The following is a 22,339-nucleotide window of genomic DNA, read 5'->3' on the forward strand; positions in this document are numbered from 1 at the left end:
ACAAAATTTCAGCCGTTTTCACCGTTTAAAAACGTGTAACGGGTTCTCAGCCGACAGACCGTGAACCAGGTCCAGCTCGTCGGCTGCTCGGGTCTGGGCGCGGCGTGGCTCCTGCTCCCCCCGTGGAAGGTGCTGGGGTCCTGCGGCGGGGGCGTCGTACCCAGCAGAGTCCTCAGTGACGCAGCTCAGGCACCTGCCCCGCGTGGCCCGTCCGCTGTGGCTGCTCTGAGGGCCCTGGAGCCCTGGGCCTCCGTGCAGAGTGGCGACAGAGGAGATGTACTGGCCGCGGGGTTTCTGGCGGGTCGCCTGTGGTCTGGTCAGCCCTGCGCCCCTCCCCTGCCACCCACTCATGTCCAGGGCTCAGCTGCTCCAAGGATGTGAAGATTCAGGAGACAGTGAGGCCGTTTCTCTTTTCTGGGTGTTCTTTTGAATTTTTATGTCGAAGTTAACCCTCTGTTCCCTCTGGCCTGGTGTTCTGAGCACTTATCTCTCTGCTGCTGAGATTCCCCTGTGGCTGGAAGAACTACCTGGGGGGCGCGGTGAGGCTCCGGCTGCCTGCACGCGCGCCCGCCCCCCGTCCCGCGCGCTGAGGTCCTGCTTTGACGTCACCTCGTCAGGAACAAAGAACTGCGTGATGGGTTGGGGAATTTATTTTCTTTCAGCTCCCGATGCAGCTACTAAATACGGGAAAATGGTTTCCTGTTTCAAACCACCACCCGTGTCGATGTCCAGACCGCTGAGGAATCCCTGGGTGACCCTTCCTCCCCGGCTAGTGTGTTTAAAGTGACTTGTGTTTGTGAGACGTTGGCTGCCGTGTCAGCGCTTTACAGTGAGACAGTGGGCTCTCCCTGGGTGTCCTGAGCGGGGGCGAGGGCTGGGCCCGGGCCCTCTCCAGGCCGCCTCGGGCCTCCCGTCGGCGCCAGAATGTCCAGGACGCTCCTGCTGCATCACGTACACTCGTGCCGTTGTAGTTCTGCTCGGTGTGGATGCTTTCGTCGTATAAAATTGCCGTTCTTTTGACAATTCAAGTGACTTGTTTCGTCGTTTACTATAACTTTGAAAACAGAAATCGTAAGAACGAGATCCCAATGATTGTGCTGTGGATTTTATTACTGGGATGTTTCCGCGTCCCTTTCACCTGTCGTTTTGAGGGACTGTTTGGCTCTTCTCTCTAATGGCTTGTAGTCTTTTCCTGTGTCGTAATAAAGCTACATTTTATTCTGAAAACTGGCCCGTCTTCCCTTACTAGCACGCGAGTCCCATCTGTGACACCAACCCCTTCTCGGTTTGTTCCAGCCCAGACCTGCCCTGGGCCGGGAAGTCCATGCCCCCTGCGTCCCCTCCTCCCGGGGGCAGGATGGTGACAAATCTGGGACTCAGGATACCGTGGGCTGTCAGACTTTGACGAACTTAAAAGCCACCCGAGGGGCTTCTTTAAACACAGGAACCCCTGCTGGAGTTTGATTACAGGACCTGGGATGCGGTGCGGCGATACGGGTGTGTGGCTCCCCGGGTGCTGAGAAGGCGGAGGGTGTGGTCGGAGAGCAGCCCCCGTCCTGGCCAGTGCGGTTCCGACTCTGCCCACCCCCCGGTCCGCCCTTCATTTCTGAAGCGTGCTGTTTTTGGATGCCTCTGTCACACGTTCCTTCACTTCACGTACGCGGAAACATCAGGAAGTACCAGCGAGTGCCCCTGGGTTCCAGAGCAGCAGTCCTGCCCGGGGGTCTCTCCACATGCAGGAGGACCATTGCTGCGTGCCTGCAGGCAGCTCCCCCGGGGCTCCGAGACCTTCCCAGCAGAGTTCTCCAGGCCCGGGAGGAAGACGCGCGGTGGGGCTCTTGGTGTAAAGCTGCGGAGCCCGCCCAACCCTAACCCTTCCACCCCAGGACCCGCACGCTCCGGTCGCAGGCTCTGGTTAAAAGCGTTGAGCTGTCCTGGCAGACAGACTCGTGCCTGCGTCTCAGTGGGCAGCCACGTGGACACAAGGCCCCTGCTCTGTGTCCCGTGGGGCTGGCGGAGCGTCGTTGCGGGGGGTGGTGCCGACAGGCAGGGCAGGCAGACCCGCGTCCGGGAGACAGGTTCGATCCCGTGAGGACGCGTCTCTGGCCTCCGTGTAGGGGGGCTGCCGGCAGGTGGCCAGCTGCTCCTGGGCCTTAGTGCCGGTCCAGTTGCCAAGTGGGCGCCCGGCAGGGCCAGCTGGTGAGCCAGGGTCAGGACCTGACATCGAGCCTGTTGAGACAGCCCCGTCCCCATCTCGATGGCCCCTTTGTTCATGGAGTGGGGCGGGGGTTCTCAGCGAGCCGTCTGCTCCCACAACTGGCCGTTTTGTCCACCTGGCGGTGAGTGTCCTCTGTCGGGCTTCTCCTTGGTGAGCACAGTCTGTGCCCATCCCCACCCGTATCTTCTGTCGCCAGTCCTTAAATCCCATTGCTTCCAAATCTTTGACCGTCCAGCCGAGCTGAACTTTGAAGACAAAGTTACAGTAAACGATGGTCCTCGGGTCCCTGGTCACAAGGGTACTTGCGGTTGTGCAGTGGGCGTGTCTGTGCACGTCACAGCCGCCCGCTCTTGCTGTACTTTGCACGCGAGTGTCCGTCGCTGCACACCCGGAGGTGGGCCAAGCGGTCGACCGCACTCACTGTGTTCAGGGCACTCGTGCCACGCGGTCACCGATGTCCGTGGTTAGGTGCTCGGCCCGCATAGCGGAGGCTCTTTCTGCGGAGGACCAGCGCCCACGGAGGAGGACAGGTTTGACGTGCTTGGAAGATCTGTGCTGGTGTCCTCTGGTCCCTGCTGGAGGCTTGTGACACGTCCTCGTTCGCCACGGATGCTGAGTTACTCAGTCTCTTGTATCCTCAGGCTCAGTGGTCGTGCAGCATTTTCGAACACGTTCGGGTCCCTCTTTAACTGGGAGCCACATGCTGCCTGTGTAGACGGTTGGAATTAACACACCCAGAATGGCCTGTGCTGCCTCTCAACCCAGCAGGGCTGCCTGTTCTCGGGAGGGTGTGGGAGATGCAGTGCCCTGTCTTCTTGCTTCAGAGCACGGAATCCACAGGAATGCCATTGAGTTGGGGACCCCTGAGTTTGGGGTGCATTATTTCTTGTGATGGATTGATTGATTTTAAGTTTTTTAAATTATCTTTATTCTTTAACTTTTATTGGAGTACAGTTAATTTACAATGTTGTGTTAGTTTCAAGGGTACAGCAAAGTGGATCAGTTACACACGTGCATGTATCCACTCTTTTTTAGATTCTTTTCCTACATAGTTCATTACAGAGTATTGAGTAGAGTTCCCTGTGCTCTACAGTAGGTCCTTATTAGTTACCTGTTTTATATATAGTAGTGTGTACGTGCCAATCCCAGTCTCCCGGTTTATTATCCCCCTCCTTTCCCCCTGGTAACTGTAAGTTTGTTTTCTACCTGTGACTGTATTTCTGTTTTGTAAATAAGTTCATTTGTACCATTTTTACTCTTAATCTTGGGGCTTGTTTAGTTCACTGTTATTAAATTGTCTGCTCCTCAGATCCAGTCAGCGACACGCCAGCACCGTGGTGCATGGGAGTGATGCTCTGTGCAGCACGCGATGGTCTGCATGTCTGGGCTCAGCAGAAGCAGGGTCGCCGTAGCCCTGAGGCTCCATCGGGAGGAGTTCGGTGGGCTTCTGCTCCGGGGAGGGAGGGGTGGGGGGAGGGCACGCGGGACGGGACCCCAGGGGAGGAAACACTGAGCGACAGGGGCGTCTACTGCCGAGGAAGGGCAGGAAGGCGTGCAGCTGCCAGGGAGCAGCCCCTCCCCGAGAGCGTGACCCCACGGGGCCAGGTGAAGCCATTGGGCCCCGGGGCTGATCACAGCAACGACAGAACCCAGCCGGCTCAGCCTGTGACTCGGCACCTCACTGATGGCCTGGAGGAGAAAGGCTGGCCCATTCCAGGCATAAAAAGTTGGTATGTCAGTCTCTGCCTTCCCATGCAGGTCTGGCGTTTGGTAAAAAAAAAAAAAAAAAAAAAAAAATCACAAGACACACAAAACAGCAAGTAGAAACACTCACTGCCAAGAGACAAAGCGATAGAACCGGACTCAGAGATGATGTGAATGTCGGAACTGTCAGGCGGAGATTCTGGATAATTAGGGTTAATGTGTTGACGGCTCTCAGGGAAAATGTGTGGAACAGACGGGAGCCTTCAGCAGGATGGGGGTTGTGTGAGGAGGGGCCACGTGGATGGAGGTGCTGGGAGCCAAGATCGTGGTGACAGGAAGGATGTCCCTGACAGGCCCGTCAGTGACCTCACAGCTGAGGGAAGAGGCATTGGGGCCACCCAAACTGGAACAAAGAGAAGAATGGGGGCAAACCGAAAGAATAGGGAACCTGGGATGTGGGGCGGTACCAAACAGTTTGAAGGGATAATGGCCAGTAATTTTATCATGAAAAACATCAAGCTACAGGTCCGAACGTTTCAGAGAACCCCAAGCTGGATAAATAACAAAACAGACCTACCCGCAACAGGAAACTCCGGGACACATCACACTGAAACCTTTAAAAAGTAAGATAAAAAGAAAAATTTGAAGGCACACGTTGCAAAGAAACAAAGGTAGGAATCACAGCAGCTGTCTTGTCAGAAATTGTGGGAGCCGGAGAGAGTAGGGCGATGTCTCTGAGATGCTGGAAAGAAAAAGCTGGCAGCCCAGAGTCTTCCCAGAAAAATCTCTCAGAAATGGAAAGGCTTTGGAAGCAAACAGAATTCACCATCCACAGACTCGCACAAGAGGTGCTGAAGGAGGCTCTTCAGACAGAAGTGAGAGACACCAGACAGACCTAGGTCCACACCCAGAAAATGAGGATTGTTAGACGTGAAGGTAGATCTACAAAGCATTGTTTTTGTTATTTTTAATCATTCCATACGCTACTGAGTTTCTAAAGCAAAAACAGTAGTGACGGATCGTGGGCTTCCAGGACAGCAGCACCGAAGACGGGGCGGGAGTGAGGTGATGCTGTTCGCAGACAGCTCTTCAGAAAACCGTAGAGAGACACAAAGAGGCCAGTGTCTAGAGAAACAGTAGACTGTGGTTGCCAGGGGGTGGGAAAGGGGGAGATGCTGGCCAAAGGGCACAGACTCCCAGGGGTGAGACTGACACGTCCTGATACCGTGTCCTGTGCTTGAGAGTTGCAGAGAGAGGAGATCTTACACGTTCTCACCACACGGGTGACGGTGGGCTGGAGTGGAGGGGTTCCTGATGCCACGTGGGGAGCGTATTACAATGTACAGATGCATCACCTGGCAACTCACACAAAGTTACGTGTCATTTATGTCTCAGTAAAGCTGGAGGTAAAGGCCCAAGCTGCGGAGCAGCAGGGCGGGGAGGGCGAGCTGTGGTGCCCGGTCTGAGCTGCGTCGGCGGAGCCCAGTCCGACCCGCCGCCTCCCCTGGCGCTGGCTGCCTGGGCACAAGCGCGGCAGGGCTGGGTGAGCGCTGAGTCGTCGCCGAGAGTCTCTGCCATCTGGTCCTTTTCAGAGGAGCTTGCTGAGCCCTGGGCAGGGTGCACAGGGCGGATTCGGGGCTGGCGTCGCGGGGGCTGTGGCAGGTGGCGGGAATCAGTGTATTTTGGAAGTAGGACCAGCAGAACACAGAACGTGGGTAAAGTGGATGGTATTTAGAGTTTCAGATTTTCTTTGCAACAGAGGATCCTGGTCTTTAAAAAAACAAAACAAAACCTGCCACGTCAACTTACACTAAAGACCAATTGAAAAACTGACACAAAAAACCCAGAGGTTATTTTTGTGGAAAGCCGTAGTCAGGCACACATTTCCCTGTGTTTTCGGCAGCCTTCACTCCCCGCACGGTCCAGAAGCATCCCCCAGGGCCCCTTGGGCTCAGATGAGCAGAATTTGAAAACAGCTGGAGGAGTCTGCACACGTTTCGGACGAGGCTTTGCATCCCAAGCGCGTCCGTGCAGCTCAGAGATGCGCTGGGACGTCGCCAGGGTCTGGCAGGCAGCTACCCCAGGTACAGGGTCCGTGCTGCCAAGAGATGCTGCCGTGGGCTTGGTGACCGGTGGACACCGCACCAAGATGTCCCCATTGCCGCCTTGGGCCCACTGAACACCGGGTCAGACGCTTGTCTTGGGCGGGTGCTTGTGAGAAGCTAACTTGGTTTCAGACCGCGTTGAAGCGAGACTGGACTTGGGAGGACCTGTGTTCTGGGCTGAATGTGTGCCCCCAGATTCATGGGTTGAGGTCCTAACCCTGAGAACCTTTAAGCATGACCCTATCTGGAGATGTACAGACATGATCAAGTGAAAATGAGGTCATTAGGGTGACCAGTGTCCTTATAAAAAGGGAAGATTTGGACAGACAGACACACATCAAGGGAAGACGGCCATCTGCAGCCGTGGGGGCGAGGCCGGGGCAGTTCTCCCGTCACGGCCGCAGCAGGACCAGCCTTGTGACACCTGGGTGGGCTCCGGCCTCCAGACGGGGGACAGGAGGTTCCAGTGTTGAAGCCGCACAGCGTGTGGGGCTTTGTCCAGCAGCCTGAGAAGGTGACAGGGCCCATTAGCCAGTGGATGAGGGAAGGATGGAGCCTCAGGCTTCTTGTCTACACCTCCCAGAGTGTGTTGTGTGAACCTTTGGTGCACGTAGGTGTGCCAGGTGGTTTCCAGATGAATGATTTGCATAATTTTGTGTTCATCTGTGTAGCTGCTGCTACAGCAGTTATGTATTTTCAGGTTTAAATGCTCCTAACGTGTAGGTTTCACTGCAAATACAGGTATAAAATATATGTAGTATCAAAAATTTGTGAATGTGGGACTTCCCTGGCGGTCCAGTGGCCAAGACTGCGCTTCCATTGCAGGGGGTGCGGGTTCAATCCCTGGTCAGGGAGCTAAGATCCCACAAGCCACGTGGTGTAGCCAAGAAAACAAATTGTGAATGCTCAGATACAGTGTTACCGGTCAGAATCCGAAAAATTTAGCGTGTAGGTCTGGAAGGAAAGGTAGGTTGATGTAAAGAAAAGTACTGAACAGTAGCAGGTTGGTGTCCAAATGAGAGCACTCCTGAGGTGATGCAGGGACGTGGTCCGGGGTCTGAGAGCAGCCTGACGCCCGGGCTCAGCCCGCCTGCTCTCTGTCCACCCCGCGCCCCGTGACACACGTGGGAGCAGCATATGCGTGCACACACGTGACTGTACACGTGCACACACAGTCACACTGCTTCACGCCTTTCTGAGGAGACACGGGAGGAGATTGGTTTTCCGAGATCAACGCAGGCGGGCCCAACCCTGATGGTGGGCCCACCATCAGCCGGCTGCTTTCTCCTCTTAGGTGACAGGGGACAGCAGAGCTTGCTTCTCGGTCCACACACTCGCTCAGATCCTTGGAAACCAGGCCTGGAGCCCAGGGGCAGCGGGAGAGGTGGGATGGGGCAGTCACCACGGGGAGACGCGACCCAAACCAGCCACAGTGAGGAGTGGGCAGTGTGGGAGGTTTTATTTCTACAAAGGGTCCCCGGGGCTGGGTCCAGCAGGTGTGGGTGCTTTTACTGCAGGTGCGTTTAGGTGCCGGTGACCTACAGTGGAGACCTGGGGTCAATACGGTGGCCCTGGCCCTTCTGCCAGCTGTTCCTCCACTCCCCTCCCCCTTCCCTGTCCTTTCCCCTTGCTCTGTTCCTCTCTCCCCAGTCTCCCCCACCGTCATTTCTCTCTCCCATCACCATTCCCCCCAGCCCCCCAGGTTCATGTGGCCAGGCCTCCTTCTTGGGCGGGCGTGCACACGACCTCAATGCCGCAGAGGCCACCGTTCGGGGCGCGCACGCAGGGCTGTCCGGCTGCGCTCTGGCCGTGGCGCGCCCACCTCCCGGCACGCTCAGGCGCCCTGCACTCCGCGAAGCAGAAGCTGCACGTCTCCGTCGGCTCGGGCGTTGCCTCTGCAGCGCTGCCGGCTTCCATCCAGTGATCTGCTGAGCGGGAGAGGGCGTTGGCCTCGGCCTGGACCCCTCCTCCCCCGCCCTGCACCCCCAGGGGACCACCTCCGGTGTTAGCCGCCCTGTCCTGGCAAGTGGGGCAAGACCCGGGGCCCAACACCCACCCTTCCTCAGGGCCCTGTCTCCTCTTGCCTTGATGTTTGACCCGATTTCACCAGGACAGATAGGAAACCGTAGGAACTGGCGCCAGGCTGCTCCCCGGGAGGACCGGCAACCGCTCTCCGCTTAGAAGCGGGGGCAGAGCCAGGACAGGGATGTCCAGGACCCCGCTGCGTGCTCACCCTTGGAGGACTTGGCGCGCATCCGACATGGCGCTGCGCGGGGCTGGCAGGAGACCTGGTCCCCCCTCCTCCTCAGGAAACAGGCCACGGCCAGCAGCAGGCAACAGATGATGGCGCAGAGGCAGAGCCCCAGCGCGCTGTAGACCAGGGCCAGCTGCCCGGCGCTCAGCTTTAGCGCTGGGGGCGCTGCAAGACAGCGGGCGACCCAGAGTCAGGAGGGGCCCTCCCTGAAGCACCCCCCTCGGCCAGCAGCCCCTCGTCCTCGCTTCCTCCTCGTGAGCCCCAAACAAGCCACGCGGTCACCCCCACGCCCCCTCGGAGGGCCGGGGTCCCCGGAGCTGCACGCCCTTTGTCGTTCTCCCTCGCTGTGGGGTGTAGCTTGGGACAGTACCAGAGGTGGACGGGCGAGCAGGTGGACAGTTGTCCAGGGAGGGTGTTTGACCAGGGAGCACGTGCTTGGAGAGAGACGGTGGTGTTGCTCCTGGGCCTGAGGGGCAGGTGTACACCAGGAGGACCTGGGGAAATGGGGCGCTGGCCCCACTCAGGGCCCCGAGCCAAAGCCCTGCCCTCGAAATCTGTCCCGGGCCCTGGGATCGGGCGCCCCCAGCCCGGGAGGAAGGGCTGCTGGCCGCCTGCTGGTCTTGCTGCACGCAACACTTTCTCTAGTGTGTCCCTGACCCGCGCGCTTCTGTGAAGGAGGGGCGCTCGCCCCCTTTACAGGTTGAGGTGTAGTCCACGTGCTGCCAGGCTCACGGCCGTGAAGATGAGGGGGGTGGTTAGTGTGTTCTCAGGCTCGTGCGGCTGCTGCCTGTGCACCTGGGGTGTGTCCGGCACCGCATGACGCCCCCCGTCCGCCCCGGGCCCCACCACGCTGTCTGTCGCCTGTCCTGGACACTTCATACCAGTGGAATTGTGCAGCACGGGACCTTCACGTCAGGCCCCTCGGTGTGTTTCCAAGGCTCAGGCGTGTGGCCACGTGTGTTGGGTCTGAGTAACGTTCCACTGTGTGGATGCACCACATCGTGTTTGTTTGTCCATGATGAGCAAGCATTTCGGTTGTTTCCACCCTTTGGCGGCTGTGAAGGCTTGCGTGCAGGTTTCCGTGTGCACGTGTGTGTGCAGCTCTCGTGGACGCGTCCCACGAGTGTAGTTGCCGGGTCAGGTGGCGCCTCCTTGCTGAGCTGTTTGAGGATCCTGCAGGCTGTTCCCGCTGTGGGCACACCGCCTTACAGTCTGTTTTTCAGATGACAAAACTGAGCCTCAGATCTGGTCACAGTTGCAGAGCTGCACCTGGGGGCAGGTCTGATGGGCTCCACGCCGGGGCTCCAGGCCGGCCGCGCACAGATGGCAAGGTGGACACTGTCCCTCTTCCTTACGCAGGCTCCTTAGGGGCAGAATTTTATGAAGTGACAGCTGGCTGGTGCCACCCTGACGTTCACAGAGCTCTGGGTGGGCTGTTGGCGCCACCCCCGGCCGGCGACGTCCGTGTGTCCCAGCTCCCGGGCCCCCATCTACTCACCGGCTCCTGTGCGTCCCTGGGATAAAATAAAGCCGTCGGCCTGGCCGGATTAGCGGGGGAGAGGCTGGCAGCCTTCACGTGGGAGGTGGAATTCCCAGCTACCAGACTCTGCTAAGTACACAGTGAAGTGCTGGGTGGATTTCAGGTGTTTTCAGCTGAACTCTAACACTCAGACTACCTCGAGGCTGGCTGCTGGCATTTGGAGATGGTCCTCGATTCCTGCCCTTCAAGTCGGGCTGGGCCGGGCCCCCCTGCACCCAGCAGTACGCAGTACAGGGGACGCAGGGCCTGGCCGGTGCCATGACGAGGCCTGGCAGCCTCTGCTCTGCTCTCCCGGGCGCCCTGAGCCACCATGTGAGGAGGGTGATTTGGGGCTTCCTGAGGGAAATGGAACCAGTTCCTGCCTGGTGACCCGCTCGTAGAGTGTGCTTCGCAGAGGCCCTGGATCCGGAAGAGAGGTGCAGTTAAAACTGCGAAAGATGTCGCCTTCCGCCTCTGTCCCAGGCTGGCGACACAGGCACATCTGGGTGGGGTGGTTTCCTCTGAGGGCCACGTGCAACCACCTGCCAACACGGACACGCCCTTTCCAGGCTTGTGGGCTCACTACGTTCACTTCTAGGCACGTGGATGCAGGCATTTGCTGGGCTTTGTTTACAGTGAGAGCCGGAGACCAGCTTCCTGGTGGGTCCTGAGATGGGCTGAGCCTCAGGGGCAGGAAGTGAACAGGGAGAGAGAGGTGGGCGCTCGGGATTCTCCCTGGTGTGAAATGTGCTTAGACAAGAGCATGTGGGAACCGACAAACCCAGGCCGCAGCAGGTGTTGCTCCTGGGGAGAGACTTTCCCCAAACCTCGCTTTTTAATACCTTCTTTCTTCCGTCACGATCCCTGTGTGTCGTCCTTTCCAAACGGGAACGGCAAGGAGCATGCTGGCTGCCTCGCTTGTTAAAGCCGGGTCAGAGGCTGGCCAGGTGCGGGGACGGGGTCCCCAGCCACCACTGTGCTTCCTCTGTTCAGTCACCAGCTGTTCAGGTCTGTAAGCTCGGTCGCTGACCTCTGTCGGCCCTCAGTGACCTGGCCCCGGAGCGGAGCGGCCTCGCCCAGTGCCTCCCTGTCTGCTGACCCCGGTGGGTGCAGGGGCTTCAGTCGGGAAAGGATGTGAGAGCTCTGTCCTTGCCAGAGAGCCAGGCCTGCGGCGCAGTTCTGAGCACCGCCACCAGGGGGCACCGCGGATGGTTTATTTCCAAGCGGGTTTTCCATTAGATTTGTTCCGTGCTTGTACTGTTTTCAGAGTCAATCTCGCCTAGAAACAGGATTTCCCCGACTGCTGCTGCTGGGCTGGAGCTCGGGCTGGCTGGGCGGGCAGTGCTGTGACCTGTCCTGAGGGGCCTTGGTGTAGCCGGGGCAGGGCAGGTTTTGAGCCTGGGCCCTGCGGCCACCCTTGCTCACGGTCAGGCCTGCCTCCTGGTGAAACGGGGCGGACGCTCCGGCCTCCGCGCTGTTGGTAGCAGCTCGACCCAGTGGAACGTTCCGCCAGCATCCCCACGGCCCCAGCCCAGCGAGCAGGCAGGTCAGGGGAGGGGTGAGGTGGGCTCCCAAGGCTTTCTGCCCCCTTCCCCTGGCCTCAGCCCTGGGGATGAAGAGGGGGCCTGGGGCACCCGCCACGGTGACATCTCTTGCAGCCGTCGGGGGCGGATGGGGGGTGGCGTGTGTGGGGAGAAAACACTCCACACCCTGAGATAAAAAGCCAGAGACGAGACCAACCCCCAGGCCGCCGTGCAGGATGTGCTCCCAAGGCGGGCATCGCCCTCCCACAAGGGATCTTGTAACCTGCACGTGGGACCTTATGACCTGATTTGGGGGAAAAGCCTTTGCAGATGTAATCAAGTTAAGGATTTGGAGCATCAAGGCCCAGGGTCGCTGAGGCCCTGCGAGAGCCCTGTGAGGGGGGTGCCAGGCTGCCCCACAGTGGGGACAGGGAGATAGAGAGTCTGGAGACGTCCCAGGTCACCCGTGCTCACGCCACCTGGAGCTCTGAACCCGGGACCCAGGAGGCCCTTGAATAGGGCCTGGGGGCTCCGTGGGCTCGGATAAGAAAAGCAAACCTTAATTTTCACTAAAGCTTAGCCTTTGCTCCCACTGTTTGTAGCAGTCGCAGCCCCAGTGGTCCTAGCAGTGGCTGTACCCTGTCCACAGAGAATCCGTGTGTTTCCGCTCCCAGCCCCTCCCAGCACCTGCACATGCTGTGCCCTCTGCCTGGAACACCTTTCTCCACGTCGTCTCTTAGATGTATGCTTTCCTTTTAAATGAGCAGTTACTATGTGCTGATCCTGACACTCAGTGCAGCAACCCCGTGAAGGCAGGTGATCTCAGTCTTACGGAAACACTTAACCTCAGAGAGGTTAAGTGACTTGCTCAAGGTCACACAGTTGGTGGGAGATGGAACCAGGGGTCTGGCCCCCAGTCTGCCTTGAGGGCCTCTCCTCGGGGAAACCTTCCTCGCCCCATCGCACCCTGGCTGGGGGATGTCGTCGCCACGCACTGAGGTTACTCAGTCATTTGTCTCTCCCATCAGACTGTAACTTCCATGGGGTCAGCGACAGGGTCTGCCTGACTCTTGCACCCGTCCCCCCAGGCACAGCTGAGCCCTCCACAGTTACCGTCAAATGAAGGAACGGCCATTCCGAGAGACGTGGAGGGGCCAAGGGTGGGGGCTGGCAGGGCGGGGAGTGAGTGGGGGGGGACAGGTCAGCCCCGCTGCCACGGGCAGTGTTCTGCACGCCCTGCCCTTAACACCCAGGGTGTGGGCCCGGCACTTCCTGTTCACAGTCCCCACCAAACCCAGCTCTCGCCCCACCTGCACGCCCAGGTATCAGGACACAGCGGGACACACGTAAGCCCCAGACCTCCAGAGGGAGACGCGGCAGGGGCAGGTATGGCGAGGCGTCACCCAGCCCTCCGAGGCTCGGAAGGCCGCACCATGGAATGACTGGGACAGCGGTCAGGTCAGACGTGGTCACGCTGACCCCACTGGCTCCTGGAATGTCTGTCCACACTTCCTGGGGGATTCATACCTGGAGGGTCCACCCCAGGCCCTCTGGGGAGGGGGCTTGGCTGGTGGTCACAGACAGGAAGGGCTAACGGTGTCACGCTGGCAAGAGGTCCCCCTAAGTGGGCGACGGTGCCACAGAACACTGCTTCGGGGATTGGCTCTTGCAGAGCGGACAAACTTTGGAACCCGCAGGCCGGGCCCGAGTCCCCGCTCAGCTGTGCACTGACCCTCCAGGTTTTGAGACTCAATTTCTCTGTCTGTAAAGGGGAATCTGTGGCATCGGAGGTGGACGGGGTTCTGGGTTTGGCTGGAAGAGTCAAATACGTCACTGCAGGGAAGGCGCGGGGGTCACCAGACCTTGGAGAGCAGCCCCCTTGGTGGTCCCGTTCGTCACCCCCTCCACCCGTATCCACGCCCTCTGTGTGTGAATCTGCATTTCCTCTCACAAGAGGCTGTGCTGGATAAAAACCGGCCACAAACCCCCCACAGCTACAAATCCTTCGCCTCTCCTCCAGCCGAGAGCGGGGTCTGTCTCCCCCGCCTTGAGTCTAGCTGGCTTTGCATCTGGAGGGATAGGATGCAGCACGTGATGGGTGCCAGCTCTTGGCCGAGAGGTTCAGAGGCCCGTGTGTCACCTCTGATGCTGCTGCCCACCCGCTGGTCCCAGGGGAGGATGAGAGACTCAGGAGCCGAGCCCCTCCAGCTGACTCCAGCCAAGCCCTATGCCATGAGGAATAACACGCCATGGAATCTGGGGGCTGTTTGTTACGTGGCAGCAGCTTACTGACAGGAGAGCAGAGCAGAGTAAGAGACAACAGTCTAACCGAGAAGAACCAGGCTGGGCACTTCGTTATCAGGACACATGAAGCCTGTTCTCATGGAAGTGACGTCATGGGGAAAGTCACAGAAAAGGAGGAAAACCAGCCAGCGCCTGGCAGACCAAGAGCACCATAGATATCAAGTGTTTGTGGGTCCACATCCCCACCCAAGCCCCGTCCTCTCTGACACCACAGAGCAGAGTAGCTGAGCCAAGAGGTATTTTCTGGGAGGATTAATTAGGTCATTTCCAGTGCTCGGCACTTAGTAAGTGCCTAGTTCAAGAGACCCCTCTCACATATCTAAGGAGGCCCATCTCCACCGTGAGCTTTTTTGATAGTACTTTTCTTTCTCGTTCTTGGTAAGTCTCCATTGCCTCTAAATGGAGTGGGGGTCTTGCTCACTGGTTAGCTGTGCTATCCACTCGCTGCCCTGTGTTCTGAGAATTCATTCAGCCACCATTATGAGACTCCCAGCTGTCAGGTCTTTTTTCTTCTTTTGCTTCCTTCTTGCCCACAGACTTCTGTAAACTTTGCTTAATTTTTTTTTTTTTCTATCCTGTGATGATCTCCCCACCCCCCTGGTTTCTGGCCATTTGCCTGCACTGGACTTCCTGCTTTGCAGCCTCTCCTTATTGAGGCCTGGTGCCTGCCTTCCATCCACTCTGACCCTTGGACACCGCGCAGGCCAACCTTAGGTGGCTTACCTGGACCCACATCCGAGCCTCTGTGCTCTGATCCCTGGTACCTCCCTAGGTTGTCTGCCTGGGTCGAGGCCTCTCCGGTCCGCTGTCTCCTGACCGCTGGTGGGAGGTTCACTTGACTCCTGAACTTGTTCTCACAGAAGTGTGTGCATTGCTTGGGGTGACGTCCACAGATGGAGGCACAGCTGATACAGTTCCCCAGGAGCTGGTCATAGTACCTGCCTTGCTCTTTGCGGCAGCTGAGTGACTCTGGGAGACAGAGATGCATGATGCTGCTGGGTGACAGACACAGGCAGAAACTGGGGGTCTGGCCTCAAAGGGATCAAAGTTAAAAAAGAATCCTAGTCCAGTTCCCCAAAAGCAATTCCAGAGTAATCCAAGTCCTCTTCCAGTATGCAAATGTAAGACTATACGTTGTCCTCTAAGTACTGTTTTAGCTGCATCACACACATTTTGACATGTAGTATTTTTTCTGTACCTAGTTTAGAATGTTCTTATTTTTCACTATTATTTCTTCTTTGACCTATAATTTAAAAGAGCATTTCTTAGTACTAACTGTATAAGGGTTTTCTAGTTATCTTTTAAGTTATTACATTGTCACATAACTTCTTTACTTGGGTTTTTCAAACCTCATAAGCGAGAAACATATTTCATATAAATATAAGGAATGGAGAACAAAACCAGAATCTGCCTTAGCAAGTTGGGGAAGGGGACTGGAAGGAAGGTGAGAAAGCCCAGATTAATAGTGTTTTTTCTGTCTTAATAATAAATGAGAATTTCAGGAGCTTAACTAGGCATCAGTGCCAAGGGGCAGAAGCCAAGCAAACTGAAGCCCATTCACACTTGCTGGAGAGAGCAGTTTTGAGTGCCATACAGAAACCTATACTTTCACAGGGTAGGTTTCCCTTGTCTCTAAGATTCATTCATATGAAAATGTGACTCGCATGCAGGTTTTCAGGGCGCATTTTGGAGGCAGCACAAGACAGAGGCCAAGAACCCAGACCTTGAAGGCACGCGGGCTGGGGGAAGCTCTGGTCCGCCACTTCACGTGGTGGGCTTGGCCCCTCCATACCTCAGTCTCCTGTTTTCCAGGAGAGGAATAATTATAACAATGGTGATTTCTTACGGTTGTTACGGGGATTTGAAGTCCCCAGCACAGTGCCTGACACATAATGAATAATGCTCAGGGTTTAAATAGGATATTCACTTGTGGCTCTTTGCAATGCAAACATGCCAACACGTACATCCTTTTCAGAGTAGAAGGCAAAACCAGGAAGGCCTGCATTTGGGACCTCAGGGGAGACTCGGGTGATCCTGTCAGGACCAGTGACCACCCCTTGCCCTTACCCTGCTGTGGCCCTGGACCCTCCTGACCCCGACACTCACAAGGTGGAGTTAGCCCGATGGCAGCAGTGTTCCCGGGCTTGCCGTGACCTCCTCTCGTCCTTGGGAACCCCCATGTGGCTGTGCAGGTGACAGAGCTCCACAGACCACCAGCCCTCACTGCCTGACCTCACAACCTCCCCTCTGGGCCTCGATATTCCCTGTTGTATTTTCCCGCCTCCACGCCTTTGTCCACGCTGGTCCCTCGTCCAGGGGTGCCGTTCCCCCTCATCTGACTTCTGCGTCTGTGGACTCTTAACAATCCATCTCAGGTGGCGCTTCCTACCAGAAAACTTCCTCGCTCCCCAACCCATCAGCCAGACGTGGTCTCTCCCAGCTGTGGCGTTTTACGGTAGTTCACCTTTTTACCATGAAGTGGAGTCATTTCTCCAACTAGATAATAACCTCCTTGAAGGGTCTGTCAGATTCCTCTTTCCAGGGGTTTGTGGGTCAACACTGAATGTCCACCTCATTAATGGATAGTGGCTCAGAGCCATGGTGTTGCAGACTCAGAAATCTGTTGTTCAAATCCTAACTCTTCCACTACTGTGCTGTGTGATCTTGGGCAAGTCACTCAGCCTCTCTGAGCCCCACTCAGCCAGTATTTATGAAGCACTTACTATGTGTCAGGCACTGTGCTAGGCTTAAGAAAGGAATTGAGCTCTCAGTCGGGTGGTTGAGACACATGAACGCACAGGAAAGAACGTGTGGTACAAGCTGTGATAAGTTCCATCGGGGAAAGAACAAGTTACGAAAAAGCAAGCAAAAGACAATTCGAGAAAACTGGATGTGGCCTGAGTGCAGATGATACTAAGGAATTATTGCTGGGCTGATAAAACATTGAGGTTATGCTTTAAAGGCCCTTATGTTTTAGGGGTTCGTGATCCAGTATTTACACATAAAATAATACGAGTTCTTGGATTGGCTTTAAAATACACAAGTAAAAAAATTGGGGACTGTAAAGGTGGCATTTCTAAAGCTGCTGATGGGTAGACAGGTTCATCATGCCGTCCTCTCTCTCTGTCATAATTTCTATAATAAAAAGTTTCAGAAGAAAGAGCAGAGAATGACGAAGGAGGGCCCACTTTCCATACGGCAGTCAGAGAGGACCTCTTGATTTGGGGCTGAGACCTGAAGGCCGGGTGGGAGGGAGCCCGGGGGAGAAGGTGGGGAAATGCATCCCTGTGCAAAGGCCCTGAGGCAGGAAGGAACGGAGCATGCTTGGGAAGCTGCAAGGAGGGTAGGAGGGTCGAAAGGTAGAAGGTGCCACACTGTCCATCTCCCGTCTCCCTCCACCCCTCCTCAGGTCCCAAGTGCAGGCCAGGGGGACCTCCGGGGGCAGGAGGGGCATCCAGCCCAGGCTCGGGCCCCAGGACTCACTGCAGAAGGCTGCACAGGTGCGTGGACTCTGATTGCTGCAGATGGCTTTGCAGGAGACACAGGTGTTCAGCAGCGGGTCCCAGTACTGCTCTTCGGGGCAGGGCTCCATGGCCACCCCCAGCCGCAGGCCCTGTGGGGCTGAGAGGCAGGGAACGTGAGGGCAGCGGGCACCACTGGAGGCCGGAGCCCAGGCGGCCTCTCCCGCTCACGTTCCCTAGGGGGAACAGACAGAGTTGGTTTCTGCCCCAGTTGTACTTGCTGGGCAATCCGGGGCTGACACCCTGAGCCTCAGTTTCCCGTCTGGGGCACGGCAGTTCTGAGGCCCCTCTGGCATCAGTGGAGCCCTGCTCGGCCCTGTTCTCTACCCTCATGAACGTGCACACGCCTCCTGCCACGGGGTCTTTGCACGTGCTGGTCCCTTTGCACCCCATGCTCTTCATGCTTCACGACTGGTCATTTCCTCCTGACCCCTCAGATCTCTGTTGCAACTTCGTTTCTTCAGGGAAGCCTTTCTGACACCCTCCCACCCCGGATTGGGACTTGCTCCTTCTTCTGCACTTGTCACTGTTGTCACTTGACTTTTGTGATGCAGTTATTTGATACTGTCTCCCCATTAACTGGGAGCATCACGCAGGCATAGATGCTAATTGATTTGTTTGCTGCTGGGTCCTCAGAACCTAGATAGTGCCCAGGACATAGTAGGTGCTCATTAAATGAATGAATTAGAAAAGCAGACCTAGCCAGTGCCTAGCAAACAGCAAGCACTCAATAAATGTCCGTTTCCTTCCCTTGCTCTTTTGCTGAGATGTGAGACGCACACAATGACAAATCTCAAGAGTACAGCTTGACAAATCTTTGCACGTGTACACGCCTGTGTCACGACCACCGCGTCAAGGTGGTGAATATTTCTTGCTCCCTGATGACTCCCACGGGCCCCTCCCACCCAACATCCACCCCCAGAGGTGACTTCTGTTCCGAGTTTGAACGCCACAGGGCCAGAGGCTGCTGCTACTGCCTGTTCCTGAACTTTCATTGTCTGGATTCTTTGGCTCTGCAAGGCATCTGGGACTCATTCCAGATGGTTGTGTGTTGCTGAGTCTTCTGTAATTTTCTGCCTAATTTCATGGCATTTTCCTCCCCAACAACTTCTTTTAAACATTTTTTGAGGCACTTGTTTATTCTTTAATGGGAGTCCACTGAGGAAAGACCAGCGGCTCCCCCTCGACCTGGCAGCTTAGCCACCTGGGTTTATCCTCCTTCCCTCTTGGAACCAAACTGAAAGGGCAGGAAAGGATAGTTGTCCTCGAAGGTGGAATGGAAGAAGTGACTGCAGCAGGGGACGGGTGTCAGCAACGTTTTGGAAGACGGAAGGCAGAGGGCCTGGGGTGACAGGCTTCAGTTGAAGATCTCTCTCGGTTGAAGCTCACGGGGAGGAAGCGGAATTGCGTCACCGAATGCTAGGAACCTCCTGGAACTGGGGCACTAGGACCTCTGGCTGTGGGGGATGGGAGGGCAGAGCAGTGAAATAGGGTTGGAGACTTACGTAAAGAGGGCTTGACCCCAGGCAGGTGACGGCCCCTCACCCACCCGAGCAGGAGGTTGGGGTCTCCTCAGACACGACTGAGGAGGGGTGGCAGTGAGGTCCACTATCCCCCCAGCCATACCTCAGGACTGCTGTGGCCAGGTTTGTAAAAGATGTGTCCTTCCCCATCCTGCGACTGGCAGGAAGCCAGCAGACTCTGCTCTGGAAAAGCTGACCCAAAGGAAAAGCCCTGGAGGCACTGACTGGGAGATTCTTTCAAGAAAGTGACCATGCTGCTTCCTGACCACTAGAGCAAAGCTCCTGTGTGAAAACGCCGTCCATTTACCCAGAACTTCCAATCAGCCATTAGTGCCTCAGTGTGAATTGTGAACTGCAGCCAAGGGTCACCTGATATTGGAGCACCACCTCTGCATGAAAGAGACCTTGGACGATGCAAGCAGAAGAAATCCACCCAGTGCCAATAGAGACAATGCAGGGAACAGAAGAAAACTACAAGATGACAGCAAGACATCCTTAGAAAGAGAAGAGAACTTTTATATCCACGAGAAAGAATGGCGTACTAATTTTTTTTTTTTTCCCCCGGCTTGTGGGATCTCAGTTCCCCAACCAGGGATCAAACCCGGGCCCTCAGCAGTGAAAGTGTGGAGTTCCAGTCACTGGACCGCCAGGGAATTCTCAGTGATGTGCTACTTTTTTTATTTTTTTTGCGGTACACGGGCCTCTCACTGCTGTGGCCTCTCGCATTGTGGAGCACAGGTTCCGGACACGCAGGCTCAGCGGCCATGGCTCACGGGCCCAGCCACTCTGCGGCATGTGGGATCTTCCCGGGCCGGGGCATGAACCCGCGTCCCCTGCGTCGGCAGGCGGACTCTCAACCACTGCGCCACCAGAGAAGCCCAGTGATGTGCTACTTTTAAAGAATTGTATGCATAGAACAACTAAGAATGACTAGAAGATTTAAAATATAATAGCCAGAATAAAAACAGCTGTTGAAGGGTTATAAGATATAATTGAAGAAATATCCCAGAAAATCGGAAAAGATGTGAAAAATATGGAATTATATCAGGACGTCTGGAGGTTGACTGATGGGAGTTCCAGAGAAAACAGAGTTGAAAGACAGCCTCCAGATTCAAAGAGCCAATCAGGTGTCCTGCACAATAAATTCTCTCAAACCAAGACCCACCATCGTGAAATTCAGGAGCAACAGAGACTTGAAGGAGACTCTAAAGCCTCCTTGAGAACAAGCAGCTCACCTACAGGGAGGGCTCTGTGAGTTAGGAACTCTGTGCACATTTCAAATCAAAGTGGGGGCGTGAGAGTGATGCCAGGGAAGATGGCCAGGAGGAAGCCCCAGTGACCTGCTTCTCCCCTAGCGGCCATCAAGCTGGCAGCCTTGGCTGAAGTAACGATATTGGAGCTCTGGGGTTGTCTATGGGACAGTTGGGCAAAGAAGCTGGTAGATTTGGGGAGTTTTGGTGCCTTTCAGCCTATCGTGGGGTGGTGGCTGTTCATGTCCCTGGGGCAACTTGCTGGGACCTGGATGGGCAGTAAGGACCTTGTCCTCTGAATGTTGGGATTGTGGGTTCTAATTGCTGGTTGCCGCTTTTGATCACTGAGGAGCCAGCACAGAGGGTGGTGGGCATTGTTTCAGCCTCCCTGGTTGAAGTGGCTCCCAGGGGATTGGAAGAGATCTACTGCCCCCCCATTTGGGGAGTCACACATTTAGGAAAATCTTTGTCAGGTCACTGGCTGACTGCAGAGATGAAGGAACAGAAACTTTGGTGACCACACACAAGGAATACATACTTTGCAAAAATAGTTTGGAAGAGTCACAAACAGACTCCAGCTCTCAGCAACAAAAACTTCAGCAGTCCCTGAGGAGTGAGAGAGTTAAATTTCCAGACTTACCACAATGTAATGCTCAAAATGTTCAGTTCTCAAAAAACTTACAAAACATACAGAGAAACAGGAAAATACGGCACATTCACAGAAAAAAAGGCTTTGACAGAAACTATCCCTGAGGAAGCCTAGACATTGAAAGTATTAGTTGAAGATGTTAAGTCAACTGTCTTAAATACGTTCCATGAGCTACAGGAAACCACAGACAAAGAACTAAAGGAGATCAGGAAAATGATGTAAGAACAAAATGAGGATATGAATAAAGAAATAGAGGTTGTAAAAAAGGAACCAAAACTTGGAAGCAACCCAGATGCCCTTTAGTAGGTGAACTGATAAATAAACTGTGGCATCCAGACAGTGGGACCTCAAACCATGGAAAGACACGGAGGGATCTTAAATGCATGTGACTGAGAAAAGCCACGCTAAAAAGGCTCCACGCTGTATGATCCCAGCTCTGTGACATTCTGGAAACAGAAGAAAGGTCAGTGGTTGTCAGGGGTTGAGGGGGAGGGAGAGATAAAGGTGGAGCACAGGGGATTATACAGAGCAGTGAAACTGGATGCAAGTCATTATACATTTGTCAAATCCCATGGAAAGTACAAGACCGAGAGTGAACCCCAGTGTAAACTATGGAGTTTGGACAATAATGATGTATTAATGTAGTTAGTTGTAGTGGATGTGCCACTTTAGTGCAGGATATGGATAGTGAGGGAGGCTGTGCATGTTTGGGGACAGGGGGTATATGGGAATTCTCTGTAACTTCCATTCCATTTTTCTGCGAACCTCAAACCACTCTAAATAATCTATTAAAAAATGGAAACAAACTGAAATTCTGGAATTGAGAAGTCCAGTAACTGAAATGAAAAGACTCCCTAGAGGGGTTCAATAGCAGATCCGAGCAGCCAGAAGGAAAGGATCAGTGAGCCTGGAGATAAGACTATTGAAATTATTTAGAATAGGAATCAGAAATTTAAAAGAATGAGAAAAAATAAACAGAACCTGAGGGACTCGTGGGAGCCCATCAAATGTAACACCGTATGCACATAGGAATTTCAAAGAGAAGAGAGAGAGAAAATATCTGAAGAAATAATGGCTGGAGACTTCCCAAATCTTAGGAAAGACATGAATATACATGTCTGAGAATGTCAATGAATAAGCAGGATAAATTCAAAGACGCCCACATTGAGACACATTGTAATAAAATTGTGGAAACCCAAAGATGAGAGAATTGTGAATGCAGCAACAAAGAAACAATTGTCATATACAGGGGATCCTCAATAAAATTAATAGCTGGTTTCTCCTTAGAAATCATGGAGGCTAGAAGTGAGCTGTTACATTTAAAGTCCAAAAAGAAAAAAAAAAACTATCAACCAAGAATTGCATATCTGGCAAAACTATCTTTCAGGAATGAAGGAGAAGTTAAGACATTTCCAGATAAGCAAAAGCTGAGAGAGTTTGTTACCAGTAGACCTGTCCTACAAGAAATGCTAAAGGGAGTTGTCCTTCATGCTGAAATGAAAGTGCACTAGACAGTAACTTGAAGTCATAAGAAAAAAGAAGGAGCATTGGTAAAGGAAATCTATGACAATATCAATATCAATAGGAAGGGACAGAGATATAGAACAGTGTTTGTACACTACTGAAACTAGGTATTATTGAAACTAAGTTGTTAGAGGTTTAAGACATTAGTTGTAATCTTCAGGGTAATCACTTAAAAAATAGCTAAAAACATACAGAAACTGAAAGAAAAAGGGAATAAAAATGGCACACTACAAGTAATTAAATAC

The 22,339-nt window shown here is 54.7% G+C and overlaps 1 protein-coding gene across 4 annotated transcripts in view; it reads right to left on the bottom strand.

The window, feature by feature from the left end:
• Positions 1-3,696: 3,696 nt before the first annotated feature.
• Positions 3,697-22,339, bottom strand: part of TNFRSF13B (TNF receptor superfamily member 13B) — a 33,661-nt gene continuing 15,018 nt past the window's right edge. For 3 of the 4 annotated variants that reach the window (XM_029211953.1, XM_029211954.1, XM_029211951.1), the window contains exons 2-5: positions 17,111-17,248; positions 14,351-14,596; positions 8,261-8,446; positions 3,697-7,955 (exon numbers count right to left, since the gene is read on the bottom strand). In XM_029211953.1, the coding sequence (XP_029067786.1) occupies positions 7,732-7,955; positions 8,261-8,446; positions 14,351-14,596; positions 17,111-17,248 (794 nt within the window). In that variant the 3' untranslated portion in view covers positions 3,697-7,731. The remainder of the gene's footprint in view (positions 7,956-8,260; positions 8,447-14,350; positions 14,597-17,110; positions 17,249-22,339) is intronic. The other variant, XM_029211952.1, reaches the window with a different exon arrangement.

The sequence above is a fragment of the Monodon monoceros genome, unplaced genomic scaffold (assembly GCF_005190385.1).
Source record: "Monodon monoceros isolate NGI ecotype Baffin Bay Population unplaced genomic scaffold, NGI_Narwhal_1 Super_Scaffold_9, whole genome shotgun sequence".
NCBI lineage: Eukaryota > Metazoa > Chordata > Mammalia > Artiodactyla > Monodontidae > Monodon > Monodon monoceros.